Below are 16029 nucleotides of genomic sequence, written 5' to 3'. Positions count from 1 at the left end.
TTCAATGTATCAGCCATATACAAATACAAGTCTAATGTCAAATAACAAGCAGTATGATGTTTTTCAACTTTCTGTTCTAACACAGACACTGCCATTAAGCTGTTGCTTTTTAAAGACATCCCCATGTATAGTTTTCAGGCAATCTTCATGATAATGGTTGCAACTCTGCTGTTGGCATACACAAACTACCTCTCTATTGTTTTCAGATTTTCTTGAAATGGTTTTAATAAACACACACAGAAGAATCAGTTGAACTTACCCCATGTTTATCTCTGTGTATTGTACAGTTTATATGAATCTGCCTGTTCAGAGTAAAAGACATGCCACATGGAAGCTGAGATAAAAAACATGCAGTTTTTTGCTATTAATCTCCCATCCAATATTCTAGTGGAGCCATTCCGGTATCTATGAACACATAAAAATTTAGTATTGTATACGATTAGACTTGCTAATCAAGTTGTATCTTTATCCCAATGCATATTTACTAGCAATGTTAAGGCTCTTTTGTAAGTTATGCCATTCTGTTGTTGAGAAAACTGGAGAAGTCACTGTCACTTCAGCTACCATTTACTCCCGGATGGAGTAAATCTTCTGTTTCAAAATCACGTGGACTAAACCACACTGCGTGCCGACCTCCAGGCAACCCTCAAGAACCTGCTGTTTCTCACTCTTCCCTGCCGTCTCTGCCAACACAAGAGCACAGGGAATATCTAATCCTGGGATACTCAGCTGTGTACATTTTGCTCACAGGTCACAGACATGCAATATCTCCTATATTCCTGCTGGGAATCCTGTCTTTCACATTATTCGCCGGGCATGGCTGGCTGCTCCAGTTATGAAGGGAGCTGAAAGCACCTGAATGGTCCTGGCCAAACTAGTCGGTGGGTACCGGAAAAATTTAACCAATGGTAAAAACGGATATGTTCTCACATGTGTAAATGATGGTGTACAGAAACGCCAGAACGTAGAAAGTGCTCAAACAGTCAACACACTTCTTTTAACTTGCACAAAACCAGACACAATAGCTAGGGGAATTATTGTGGTAGAAGCAGAAGGTTCTGGGAGAACCAGAGTAAGGTAAATCACTGCCGAAAAAGAATAAATTTCCTCCTGCATTACATGTGGATGCACCCTCGCAAGACTTTTTGTAAGAGAAAATCTCCATGCTGTATGTATGAAAATGCAGCTGTTGATGAAGTCAGAGCTATTCACAGGCACTAATTTCTTTGCAACTGTACATTAGCTGCGTCTCTTTCTCCATTACTTTCTTCTTGTAAGAACAAGCCCCAGCTCCTGTTGATGTTTGGACCAGCCACTGGAGACAGGCACTGTAAGTTTGTAATTTTTACAGTATTATAACACTTTGTGACTCAGGAATTATGAAAAAATTCTCTGTTATTTTTTAAATACATACTGCTGCACTAAAGTACTGAGGGATTTCTGAGTAGTCGAACCACTGTCTTGTTCTGCATCTTTTGCACAGTTCTTAAAACCACCTGTAGAAGGGGTGAAATCCTGGCCCCAGGGAGGCTGAAGGAGGTGAGACCTCATCCACGATGAGAGCAGAGTATTGCTAGGGTAGCTAGTAAGAAACTCAACAGTAATTTATAAACTCATTGACATGGATATATAGAAATATTTCTAGTTTGTCAGAATAAATCCTACTATTCATCATCAGCATAGTTATAGCCTACATCAATCATCCGCACTTCAGTCACCTTGTTCATTCTCATACTCTGCTGATTCAGCTTCAGATTTTCTATCACTGATAAGAGTCTTTCTAAAAGGTCGCAAAAGTGCATCAATGTAAGGACAGTGGTTCTGTCTAATGGATCCTCAGTGACTACTCCTTCTCCGGTTAACCTAATTTCAGTCAAATTAACTACAAAAAATTTTATCCTCATCCTTCAGACTTACATTGGAAATGATCATAAGGCTGGTGTGGAAGAAATTACATTGAAAAAAATAGCAGCATCACCAAATTTTGTCAGCGTTTGTTTTCTATGACCTTTATTCCATGTCTTCTATACTTTGTGCTCCAAATTTGGGGCTTGGTAGTTCTGAGGGTCTGGTAGAGTAGAACACCATCATGCTTGGTTCTTCTTTTTCTGTTTGAAACCTTTGAATCTGCATCTCATCTCTCATCAATCCCCATCATAAGCAGCATTAGAAATATTCCTGAAATGGCCATGTACTAAGCCAACTGGTTAATTTCTTTCCCATAGGAAATGAGATATAAATGTTGCCTGGAAATGTCTCTAACATGATGAAATTTGTTATTGATTGAAATGTGCATCCATATACTCATGTAGGGACACCTGTAAAGCTGTCTCCTACGCTCCCCTTGTATTCTCTTAATGTGTATATCTGGAACTATTTTTGAGTATTTGTGATAGTTTCATGAAGGTTGAGTGGAAGTGTGGTATTAGTCACAACTTGCTGTTGGTAGAAAAGCTTCCTAAAGAAGAGCTGCTTACTTCTGCTTGGTTGGTTCCAAGGTTTTCAGCCATCCTGACAACCATGAAGTAGGAGCTATGGGAGCTTCAAAAGCTGTCCCTCCCCAGCAGTACCACCCTGCCCTATTTTGCTGAAAGCTGTAAACAAGGTTGGCTACAGAGTTTTGGAAATTTTGTGACTCAAGAGTTATAGCGCTTAATAAATTATGCTTCATATATCAAATTCCAATCCAGATCAGATGTCACAAAAATCTATGATGATTGCTGTTGCTTTACATGGAGTAGTTTATGTCTGAACACCTCAAACCTTCTTTTCTTCTCCATCTCTAGCCCATGGCAGTCATACTGAAGATTCACAAGAGTTGAGCTCAGCCCAGCACTAGCTCCAAAAAGGGAAGACGCTGTAAAGTTTAGCACCAAGCTCACCTTATGTACATTTTTATTAGTAAAAACAAAAGCAGGTAGTAAACATTTTGAAACAGGTCATGTATTTGCAGCCAAGCACTTCAGCAAGCATGACAAACGTTGCCACCTCATGGACAGGTGCAGGGTTTGATTCAGCTCAGCGGTAGGAAGGAAAAGGGATCACGGAGATGAGTCATTGCTGCCCTTTCACACTCTCCTGAGGGGGGAAGCGACAGCTTGGCCAGAAAGACGCTTTTGTCGCTTAGATTCACCTGGAACTCGTTCATTTGGGTCTGAATCCAGAAGCCTGGCTACACATCCACAATTGGGTGGGGGGGAACAAGAAAAAGAAAAAAGAAGAAAAAAAAAAAAGAAAAAAGAAAAAGCTACACATGTTCAGGGTATTTGACCATCTCCAATATCAGAACAAGGTGGGGAAAGAACGATGGTTCTTTCCTTGGAAAAAACCATAATGCTCAACACAGGACATGGCCTTGTCAGGAGTAAAACATCTCAGAAACAGGCTGTGGGACCTGAAGTTTTCAAGAAGGTGACAGAAATCTTCAGATCCACGAAGACAATAATCCCAAACTGGATCAGGGGATTTTAATACCCCATAAAAGTAGCGGCATTTGGGAATCCTCTACATGTAAACTGGAGACAAATACAACTGTAGTGTATTCCATCATGTATGTCCAAAACTGAAGTTTTGTTATAACACTACATTCATTATTCACTGTTCCGACTCTTTTGGGGCTCTGCTGCAGGAATACTCTGTCACCTGTTGAATTTCTCCCTTTCTGATGGAAAGGCAGCTGTGCCGTCCTCCTCTGCAGGACAGACACTGTTACAAAAGCCATCACACAGTGTGTTGCTTAATGTACCTTCATTCCAAACGGCGTTACATATACTGGATGAGCATAAAAGGACTGTAAAATAAATAAACAAAAATAAAACCTTTCACGTTTGACATCGGGACAGAACTTTAAGAATCACTGAGTTTTTAAAATAAAGCTTTGTAAAAATAAATTCATAGTCAACATTTATGAATGGTCTGCAAAAAGACAGTATGGTGATTAATTGGGAGTTTCCTATCATCGTGATCTCCATATAACAGCGTAACAGTCTGCCTAGATATGACTGAAGAGAAAGAAGGATTTATACCAGCTTGATTTTAAATATGTTCTTATGTTTATTATATTTTACTACTCCACTCTCCTAAAATGGTGGCCTCAGGAAAAGCTGCTTTGGCAGGCAACTGCAAAGATTCCTGTGGAGAGGAAGTGAAAAGACTGGGCATACAAACAAGGGCTGCTGCCACGTTCAAAGCACTGGGGAGAGTTCATAGAGCAAAATGCAGTCCTAAGTAAATGGGTTTCAGGCAATTTCAGTGTTAAGATAACATCATTAAGAGTAGAACAGATTGTGCTCAAACCCTGCTGTTTATAATTAACACATTGCTTCCAAATACTACAGGGTCCCTGGTAAATAGTCCTCTGCTTAGATCCACCCAGACCAATCAGAGTATTTTCATCAGGTTCCATGCTGGGCCAGCACCTGTTTGTACAAATCCAAAAGAGCCAAAATACTCTTCTTTCTGGCCAACTAAGTAGAGAGATGAACACAGCTTGCCTTAGTCATTGTCACAGTGTCCATATGGCTGTGAAGCTTGTTTTCACAAGAAATCGTACAAGTACTTTATTATGTCGAAGTTCACGGTCCTATAAACAAAAACACAGTATATTAGAGCAATCATCTTAACAGTGCTAAGACCTTAACCTGTTTGGAGACAGCACACGCAGGACTTTCTGCACAGTCAAAAATCAAGCAATAACCCCCAAAGAAATGCAATCAAGAATGAATGAATTTTTGAACTTCTAGTGTTCTTTACCTGTCTTCTGATTATTTAAAATTTGTAAGATTCTAAAAAAGAAATAAAGCAGCTTTCTAGTAAAAACTGGAAGATTATTTCAATCATTAAGCAGTAAAAACATATAAAAGTTAATAAGATTAGACTTTCATACGGTAAACATGATCCTCTAGTTGGTGATGCAAAGCAGCAATCTTTTATGCTATTGAATGTTTTGTTCAACTTCCAAACCACCTGTTTTAGCATGTACTACATAACTCCTTCATCTGTACTCATTTGCAGTCTGCGTTCTTTCAGTCTTGACACTAGTTGACCCATGTTCATAGCTAAATTTGAAAAATTGAAGAAAGCCACTCAATGGGATAGAAGATTTTAATGTATACTTTTGTACTTTAATGGCAGGCAGAATGAAACAGCAGTAGAATAAAACATATAATTATTTTTTTGTCTCTAAACTCATTCTGCTATACAATCTAACACTCAGACTTTGGGGTTTACTGTTTGAATAAATAATGCAAATTACTGCATATAATGACAAGTATAAAATTAAAAGTTTTTTTTAAAAAGTATTCAATGATGCAAAAATAACCGCTCACAATGCTAAGTGAGATTAACTGGCTGAATGTCTTATTTGTTAGACTACAGTCATTTAATATTCTCTGTTCACACATCATTCTATAACCCACTTTTCAAAAAGTTTCTGTAAAACTTCATATTGGAGAGAGGAAAAGTTCAGGAATCCCCAAGATGCATAACAAGACACCATGTTTGAGTCTACTTAATAATCCAGTGACAAAATTAAAGAAATTAACTGCCACTGCTAGACTCACATGACATCGTGTCACTCAATAAAAGTGCTTTAGTTACAAGGCTTTCCACAGAAACAAAATCACAAGCTCTAACAAATGCTGACCTTATCAACTAAATGAAACACAATTGTCCTGTCATAACAACTGGGCTCATTAGAGACTATATGAAAAGATCCATTACGTTCAACAAACATTAAGAGATCCCTACTTCAGCTACAGAAAATTCATGAAGTTAGGTCTGAAATTCCTAAAACAGAAACTAAAGATTTCTAACAAAGGAATATCTAACCTTACCTTCAGCCAAAGGTGTAATTAGCGCTACGTGGTAAAAAGCATGTGAATATCTCTGCAAAGACTAAATGAACGCAACAGGATAGAGCCAGACATGACGTTCTGTGATACTAAAGAGAGACTCGGCACGGCCAGTGGTTATCACATTACAAGCCACCAGGAAGAGACATTATGTTTTCTACTCTTTAAAAGAACCCAATTTTGTTTTTGTTTTGTTTTAAATGCAGATTACACTTTTGCTTAAAAAAATACAGGAAAATGAAATGACAGTCTGAACAGCTTGAATGGCGTGAGGAGGGGACGGAGAGAGCATGGTTTTCTGTCCTGCTCTTTGCACTCTTCAGCCTTCCATTAGGAAGTATACTAGAGTAGCAAGGCTGAGATGGTAACAATGCTGAGGTATCTGATGATTTTAGTGCCTAACAAACTTATTTTAGTACTATTACAGTAAGAAAGAAAAAAGAATCAGGAGACGGGCTGCTTACTTCATGTGTATTTTGGTTGAAATGGTAAAGTAGCTCCTTCTGTACAACAAATATAACCTCCCCCACGAGTGGTTAAAAACTACAGGCAGCTGCAAGACTATGGCACAGCTAGAAAATGAAATTTCTTAAAGCACAGAATATCATGCCTGCGCCCTGTAGCTAGCCCCACTGAGACAAGGGGGAAGTCCTTTTATCATGGGTTCATGAAACCTTGTATCTTTATGGATCATCCTCCTTATTAACAAAGACTGTGGGCTGGAAAAGATTCTTAATTAAAAAAGTGAAACAAAGGATCAAAGCGAGAAGAAAAAAAAAAGGGGGGGAACAGTAGAAGAGTACAGGCCAACTTTAAAATCTGTCAGCTCATCTAAATGGCCCTATGTATGCAGCACATAAACACTTCCAAAGCACTTTTTTGGGGGAAAAAAGTAGTTTTCTTCCTCATAACATGCAGGAAAGGTCAGTCAGGATACATATATAAACACACACATCTGACCTAAAGGAAAGCAAGCCAAAGCACTATGCCACACACTGAGGTTTGAAGTGTCAGTGTCTCCAACAACTACTTTCTGTGGTAAGCATGAGCTGCACAGGACAAGTTTTGGTCCTGTGTTCTGGCCACCTCTACCTTCCTGCAACTTTAATGGAGTCAATATAATTTCTAAGGATGTTAAAGGTGCAAGGAGAGAGACATGATTTCAAGTATCTTAATTCAAGGACCCTCATAGTTCATACAGAGTTTCTGAACTGGTCTCTGTATTCACCACTGGAGTTAGAACAGAGACAAGAACTTGGGGATGTCTGTACACACGATGATCGATCCATGATGTACAAGTGGATGGTCTGCTGCACTTGGTAGCAATAGGAGATTTTTCAGGGCATCATTCACAAGCAACTTTATTGCTGGGAATAGCAAATTGACATAGCAAAGTTGTGGAGATTCCGTCAGTCTGGTCCAGCCAGGCCTGAACCAGATGAGGTTTCATTCTACGGCCTGTCCAACTGCAAATTGAAGTAAGTGTGTCTGTGGAGTTTGCTGACAAGGCTATTGGACATTTAATAGCTCAGGAAGCAACATGTGCAATCGGGTTATGGGATGCAGTCTACACGGGTTCCTCTGAAGTCCCACATTACAGAGAAGAGTTGGCCTTGAGAGTATTTCTCCTCCTTTTCACCACATGTCATTTCTGGGCTCTGATCGGCTGTAGACTCTTCATCCAAGACCTGCTAATAAGCTGGCTGCAGCAACAGGTGTGAGGTAATGCTGCTGGCATTTCATACAAATGAGACATAGGTTTGACTGTTGCCTATATACTGCATGCATTTCTGCCTGTAATTTATCATCATCTCTCCTGATGGACCTGGAACTGTTCTCAGACTCTAAAACTGAAGGCTCTGAATTAACAGAGCCATTGAGGTACCTACATTCATTTATTGAATTAGTCTGTATCAACTACAGACCACACAAGATAGACTATGTGGAAGAATTTCTATAGCCTATGTAGTTTTTATGTTGTATGTACAAGAAACACTGTTAAGAACTAAATACCATTTCAGATTCAAATACCATAATATGCCTTTTGGTAATGAAAAGGACTGACATTTTAGAGCAGTATTTTCACATGAAGCCCCTGACCTTTATTAAGCACAAAGACAGTATGTTACTGTAACACATACTGCCACTGTAAGATAAAATTTTTTTCAACAAAGAATTGGACTAAACTTATCTCAAGTTCAACGCTTCTCATAAATAAGACTCATTCACTCATTCTTAGTAAACATCCACAGATTTCTGTTCTGGTCTGCAGAGAGCTAATGACTGAGCAAATACTGGTTCTGAAGTCTCTTTCAAGTCAGCAAATACAACTGTAAATGATCTCTAATAAGCTCACCGGGCAATAGCTCTGATGAAGTCCAGAGATACAGTACATTTATATCGTGGTCCATCAAGCTGGTCATTATGGCCAACCATGGATAACAGCTGGAGAGTCACAAGAGAGGTGATCTACGAACAAGAGACATCAGTAATGTTAGTCATTTTTGCTAATGTGTATAGCAGTAGCCATTTTCCTTTTTTTGTTTGTCATCATTCCCATCTTTCTCCGTAAAGTCACTCAGACTTGCTCACTGATTTTCAGAGTTCTGCACCCAGCAAACCTGTTACATTTTCAGCACAGGCAGTGAGAGACACAGGCTAACCCTTCATCCTTCGTATCAAGGGTTATCCTGGAGTTATGATCAAAGAGAGAAAGGCAATATGGGGAATGGGAATAATAGGCATGAGCTGAACATTTTCCAAATCTCTGCCTGTCAACCAGGAGAGACTTTGATTCTCTTTCCTTTATACCCGAAGACTCCTCTTGAACTTTCACACTTAAAGTTGGATATTCCTGTGCCAGCTCATACCACATTTTGAACAGATTGATGTATCGCTTTACTCCAGATGAAAAAGAATCCGAAGGTTAGAAAGGAAAGGCTGGAAGATTGTGTGCTTAAAAAAAGCACGGCCTGAAAAGAGAAAAAATTGCCTACAAACACACATACAGTGCCTTGACCGATCCATTGATTATTTTACCAAAATAGCAATGTACTAGCGTATTTTTCACTATCTTTGTTCCTCCAAATGATGACTGCAGTATCACTAACCTGGAGTCATGGGATGTCACCACTGAGTACAATGAGTCTGTTCTGCCTCAGTTAGGAAAAAAACGCTGTGGTGATTCCACTGCCTCCTCTCAGCTCCCAGGGGAAAGAAAGAGGTAAAAGCAGAAAACAAGGACAAATTTCCCTGGCCTTTGCTACAGATGCCACTGACAATTCAAAGCAACAAGGTTACATTCTGTGAAAAACTGGTATCCGACCACAGATCTACTTTTCAAAAAAAACAGCCAGCCATGATCTACCTTTCTGTAATGATAATAGCATAGTAAGGAATTTCTGAAGAATAAATATATCAGGAAAGAGAGTGTCAGTTCAAACCTTCAAGGAAGCATATTGCTATAAAAAGCAGCAGCAAGTTCTTACCAGTATCAATCAAAAAAAAAAAAATCCTAACTCAATAATAACCCCACTCTTTTGCTGGCAGTGAACCTGGTCTTCAAATTTGTGACAGTGCTTGCAGGAGGTAGGAATAATTATTAAAGTTTTCCCTTAAGTGGATATAGTATTAAAAAAAAAAAGACTACTACCTGTGGAGAATAGAAAAAATTATGGTCACCAAGAATGAGGCAATTCTTATAACAGCTTGTGCTTAACTTTCTTTTATATGGATTAGACAACAATAGTTTGGATACCAACAGTCTGCAAAGTCTTTGAAGTTTGGTTAAGGAATATGGACCTACCATATTCACAAAGACACATTCCATTTACTTAATTCAGGTCTATAAGTTACATTAAAGTGTAGCACATGATTTACAAATTGTTAGCATTGACAGCATTTAAGAAAACTGAACTCAGTATATGGTAAATGGTTCAAAATCCTGTTCATTACATACTACGAACACTATATATGTTCACTGTGAACATATCACTGAATTGCGATCAGCCTCAAACTTGTTAGGTGTTTGTAGTCTTAAAATACTCATGAGTTTGAGAGCGCATTTTTCTAGATTCTTCATTCAACAAAGTCCTTATTCAGTCAGCAAAGAAGCATTCTGGAGTAATCTGCTGTAACAATTGCTATTTTACACCCCAGTGCACCATTACCGGTGAATCCCTTCTGCAATACATACTTGGAGCTGGTCTCACATTCAGAATTCACCAACGAAGGAATGGCAGGAGGCTCCTAAAAGCTCCCAACCAGCACAGCAAAAGCCTAGAGAGTTTAGAGCTGGACCCACCTCAGTTTTATGTGGGATGTAAAAGTGACCTCGCTGCTGCATTACCAATGCTCCAGCAATACTTTAACAACTTGTAACCATTTTCTTTTCCAACTAGCACCACATGCTATGTGTGTAACATAAGGTCAGCATCATAAAATTCCTTACTAAAGGCTGACTCAATAAATCTGAAATAGCATGGGACTAGATATTAAGTTTCATTAATGTTTTTGACTCAAGACATTAACTCTAAAGACTCAATATATAATACAAGACAACAAATGAAGCTATTGATCATCAGAGCAACACAACCTTACTTAGCAAACTGCAGCCCTTTTCTCATTTCTTTCACAAATCCTCTATTTATTTAGCTTAATAAAAATGTCATCACAGGGAAGTGAGTGCTTAAACAGTGAGTCCTGGTCCTGAGATTGCTTAAAAAGATAGAAGTAGAGAGAATTGCCATTTTCAATTCATGCAGGTAAGAAATGGTTTATCGCCAAAGAGGCTCAGTAGAGACAAAAAGAACATATATCTAAGGGGAGTAAATAGGGACCAGCTCCTCTACAGAGCCAAATGTTACAAGCTAAAACACCTAACTTGTGAGTCTTTGGAGCAGAATAAAAAACCTAGTTACAGATGTCCAGCCTGTACATGGAGAAAGGCAGAGATCTCCACATGCTGAGGGGGCAGCAGCCTGGAGCTCTCTTTGCAGAGATTCTTCAACACGTTCAGGCAGAATCGAAAACAGTGAGTTCTGTCACCCCGAAGCAATGACTTCTTCATTTTTTCTGCTTTATACAATACAGTAGGATTCTCCTGCAGATGAATCAGCCACAGAATGGGGCAACTTTGCTCTGTCAGAAGAAAAGATTCAATTGTGGTAGATGTGGAATTATTAAGTTCCTCAAATATTTTGCGCTGAACCTAGTTTTCTAGATCCAATTAACAAAAATAAGATGATTATCTTCACCAAATGGTAAAGAAGCCTTCTAGGACACAGAAGGTTCAATTCCCTCATGACCCAAGAGGTTCAAGCACCTCTTTACTGAACATCTAAAAGCCAACTGAGGTGGGGGTAGTGGAATGAAGAACAAGTTATATGTATGGTATTATATCATTATGAGATCTGCCTTTCATTCTAACTGCTTCTGGAGATGAGTGCTTTTGCATAAAACAGCATATACATAAACAGTCTCTCTCTCTGTGCCTACTATGGGCATCCACCTGGTAAAGCAGAATAGAGTGGAATGAACTGGGTTTCAGACAGTATTTGTAGCAAAATTTTAAAAATCACCAATTTTTTAATTCTTAAGGCCCAAATGCCACATATAACTTAAGCATTGGAAAAACATTACGATTTCAAAAATTCAGGTGTTGTAGAACTTTGGAGGCAATCTGCTCTTAAATGAAGATACGTGAAAAGTTTGAAACACAGCTGGGAAAAATATGCATGCAATGTTAAACTAATTGCACTTCTCAACAAAAAACTTTTCAAAGCTTTTTTCTTTCTTTTTTTTTTTTTTTTAATACCATGGGTACAGTGGCTCCATTTCATTAATCACAAAAGCTTGGGGAAAAACATCTGGCAAGAACAGACCAGAAACAAGCCAGAAAAACTGTGTGGGTGACATAAGAAAGAATAATTATTGAGAATCTTTTGAACAAAAGAAATTACAGTTGGAAGAAATATTCTAAAGCTATTCATAAAATTAAAGTTAGATCTGGTAATGATTTAATACCAGAAAAAGTTAATAAGTAAATGGAATTTTCTACAGGAATAACAAGAAAATCTGAAGAAGTTACTGATCTGAAAAATGTGAAGGAACAGGTGTCTCTGGTATGTTTAAAAATAAGCCATGAGCGAGCTTTCTTTGAAGTATATTTGTGTGAGAAACCTGCTGCTGAAAGCTTGGATGCAAGGTGAGAATAATCATAAAAGCATGGCTGAAAGTCGCTGCCAGTAGGAAATGACCACTTAGACTGTTTCTGGAGATTCACTGGTTGAACATGGACGTTGAAACCTCTGGAAAAAACAAAGCAACCCACAGGCCATCCTTAAAGGCTGCTTTTTTCCTATCAGCCTGAGCTAACAGATGGGCCTTGCATCATTCCTCAAGCAGACACAAAGACTGGCTTTGTCAGCACACGGCTGCGTGGAAGCAAGAAGGATTCCAGAAGTGAGGGCTGTCTGCTGAGAAAGGCCAGGCTCTTCCCGAGGACACCACGAGAAGCCAGAAAACATTTGCAGAGGTGCAAAACATGAGCAGAATTAGGACCCCAGATACAGGGAAACACGTGGTTTGTTTGGGTAAGCGGTGATTGATTATCCCAGGAAAGAGTTGGGACAAAGTGTGTGGCACATCTCAAATCCATAGGCTAAAACTAAACAAAGAAAGTGATGCTGGCCATTAGGAAAAGAAAAAGTTGTTGCCTTAAGAGATGTGATTGAAATCTCACTGAGTGGCACATTTTAAACTGGACTAGACAAAATACTAATGAAAGACACTAGCAGGACCAATCTCAAACTGGTAGAGATGTACTAGATATCTGTGAGGTACTTTTCATCTCCACAGTCAATAATCTTCAATTATCTCGCCCAAGATGCAATGTTAATTGTAACTCTTCAGTCTGGCTTGCTTTCAACCACGGCCTTACCTGTTTCTTGATTCTGAACCTCAAACCTACCAAGAAATTAATAACTTTCATTATTTAAGTACCATCAGATGACAGTACTACATTCTCCCACAGTCATATTAAAATTTATCTACACCCTAGTGCTTTGCAGCATCATCATCACCCGGCTCTCAAAGCAAACGCGCAGCTCTCTGCACTTGTTCAAAACCCACCAGTGCCGAGAGTTGCGTTCACGCACATGCTAAAACCACTGCTATGCAACAAGACAGTTTGCAAACCAGATGCCATTTAGAAAACACATTTCAGTCAAAATGACTGCCGAAATAGTCTCCTGGAGTGAAATTCAATGACCCTAGTACAAATTATGTAAGCATAAAAAAAAACCCTGCTCAAAACAATTTCAATCAAAATTATAGCTGGAGTATGCTCAGTATGAGAGCCTTGTTAGAAAAGCTCATACAGAAAGGTAACAGTAGAATGTTACAATTATATATATTTAAGCCAGTAATTGATTAAAACTGTATTTATATAAATTATTTGAAATAAATCAACACTTTTCTGATCGCTTAGATTTTAACAAACAGGTTTTGATTCTGAATTATTTCTTGTGCAAAGCTTTCAATGAAAAAAACACAACAGAAGAGTCTGCATGGGGTGATATGACCTATCATTTAATCAGATCTTAAATGCTTATGGTGGGAAAACATTTCACCACCTCCCTTCTGAAACTTCTTTTTTTTTTAGTATTTGGTCTAATTTTCCATCCTCTAGTAACACTCTGATAGTACTAATTACATCATGCCATTCTTGCCTTATTTTACCCTTATTCTACACACCTCCAAATTGCTTATGACCTTCCAGTGTGCAGTTAAAGTGTTCACCACTTTACTGTTTACCACATACGCTTCAGCTATGTATTTTACCTTTTTCTCAGCTTAAATTAATCCAACTCTCTCTTAAACTATGTTCTGAATGCAGCCAAAGTGTTTTTGACATTAAGAGAGCCAGCAGCAGACAGGGGTGCCCCAGCCACAGTCTCAGGGGTGCTCCACACAAGCACTATGCCCCTCACTTTGGTACGATGCACATCACATCAGTGGCTGTATAGGATCCTTACAGTGCATGGCAAATACAGTGACCCAGTCTGCTTTGCAAGCCTTTTTCTTCTATGAACGTTTGTATTTGGTGTCTTTCTTTGTCCTGTATTGGTTATTTTTGGCATTTCTCTCACATAAATGTTACTTCATTATTTTGTGTTGACTCTCCTGTACCTCGTGTGTTATTTCTTTATCTGCAGTAATATACACCACACTTCCCAATTTTTAAGTAATTTCTGCATCTCTCATCAACGGGTTGACAACACTTTACCAGAAGACTTCATCAGATTGGGTCAAACAGAATTTAACACTAGTTACTAACTTAAACAAACTTTCAAGACATAAATGTGTTGACAAATTCCAGATGTGACAGCGTTATATTCACTAAATGTTTAATTACTATGGGGCGAGGGGTATGGGGAAGGAAATCAACTGACTACTACTGCTACCATTTATCCTTCAAAAACTGATGTTGCTTAGGCTAACAGATCTTTTTTTCTTTATTTTTATACCCATTTAAGTATTTAAAAAACGTTTGTTGGATCATGATGTTAGGGATGTTTAGCTGCTTCTAGGACATGACAGCCTGGCAGGGAAGGAGATTTGTATCACATTTTTCCCTATGGATTATCACACAACATCTCTATTTCCTGTCCTGAGTACGATAGAAAATTTACTGGATTGAGATCAGGCTGTGTCACTGAAGCCATCATGTCATGCCATCTTTTTCACGAATGAACTAAATTCTATGATGATAAAAACAATTTCTTTCCCTCCAACACAATGACTCCCATAGAAGACTTTTCCAGAATCTTACTGATACAGAGAGAGGAAAACTTGCTTCAGTTTCCGAAGTAATTTTATTCAAGACCTATTGATTGGAATACTCTTATATTTTAATGAAATCTTTTTGTATTTGTTACTCTGCATCTGTCTTCAGTGTCTCCTCAGACTTCAGTTCACTTAGGGCAAATGTATGTGATTTACAGATTTAAAAAGTGATCCTTTTAGCTTTTTCAAGGCTTCATCATATTGGTCACTCAGTCATTTATTAAGACAGCCAAAACTTCCTCCTCTTCCTTCAGTTTCTAAAAGATGATCTGCCTGTTTTCAGAATAAATGCTTATTTACCCTCAAGTACATAACCTTGAATTTCACGCTGTTAAACCCACTCAGTTTGTACCATACTCACCACCTTCAAGGTATTTCTCGCATATCTTCATAGCAGAAAAGTTTACTAAGCCCAAGGCACATCAACCTTGAATTTTAAACTACAATATTCTTTCGGTTTCTATTATACAGGTCATTAGAGCCATTCTCATACAGTATTTTCCCCACTGTGTTCAGTGGTGAATCAGTGTTCACCACTTGTCTTACTCCACTCAGTCTTACTTTCTGTGTCCCATTTACACTAAATAATATTTGATAGAAAGTGTTGCCAATTTCACAGACTTGTTCAAGGGATAAATGTGCCTCTTTTGCTTTTTTCCTTTTCCCCTCCTCCCTTTCTGCACCACCCCACCCTCTCCTGTCATTCAGGCCACAGAACACCTTTCTGCATACTAGAAGCTGCCTTATTTCTAGCACTTTCCCCTGCAATTGGCTTCCTTGTGGCTTTTCCCTTCAATCTCAAGTGAAGCAAATGTATTTTCTTCCTTTGAGGAGACACTTCCTCACCTTGCTCCAGAATTGATATTCATATTTTAGAATCCGCTGTCTTCAATTAGAAGTCTTTCTTCTAGGTTTTTTTTTTCTCAGTGACTAACTAGCTACAAATCTTGACTCATCAGCATCCTTTCATCTCTCCTCTGTCTCATTATCTCTAATCCTCACAACTCTTCCCAAAATCACTATTTTCCAAAAAAAACCCTGTATTTTTTTAAAATGGGGGAACTGAAACAAGATCCAGGAAACAACCCAGGAAACTAAAAAGGCAATTTAAAAAAGCAAACAAGAAACCGAGAAGGAGGTATTTCTTCACCCAAATTTGTAGTTAATCTGCGACACACTTTGCCACTGAAAATTCAGTGAGGCGGTAGAGGGTTTGATGGACTTAAGAAAGCAACTGGACATATTCATCGAAGGAAATAGAACCAGAGGCTGCTAAATGCAAAGAACATAAACTCTGTGGCAAGCATTTAAGCCACAGATGATAAGCAGC

The 16029-nt window shown here is 38.6% G+C and overlaps 1 protein-coding gene across 2 annotated transcripts in view; it reads right to left on the bottom strand.

The window, feature by feature from the left end:
- Positions 1-4037: 4037 nt before the first annotated feature.
- Positions 4038-16029, bottom strand: part of ORC5 (origin recognition complex subunit 5) — a 68818-nt gene continuing 56826 nt past the window's right edge. The window contains exons 13-14 of one of the 2 annotated variants that reach the window (XM_074168780.1): positions 8209-8321; positions 4038-4582 (exon numbers count right to left, since the gene is read on the bottom strand). In XM_074168780.1, the coding sequence (XP_074024881.1) occupies positions 4537-4582; positions 8209-8321 (159 nt within the window). In that variant the 3' untranslated portion in view covers positions 4038-4536. Of the gene's footprint in view, positions 4583-4993; positions 5058-8208; positions 8322-16029 lie in introns of those variants that run through there. The other variant, XM_074168779.1, reaches the window with a different exon arrangement.

Source organism: Numenius arquata, chromosome 2 (assembly GCF_964106895.1).
Source record: "Numenius arquata chromosome 2, bNumArq3.hap1.1, whole genome shotgun sequence".
Taxonomy (NCBI): Eukaryota; Metazoa; Chordata; class Aves; order Charadriiformes; family Scolopacidae; genus Numenius; species Numenius arquata.
This window is presented reverse-complemented; position numbering and strand designations above follow the sequence as displayed.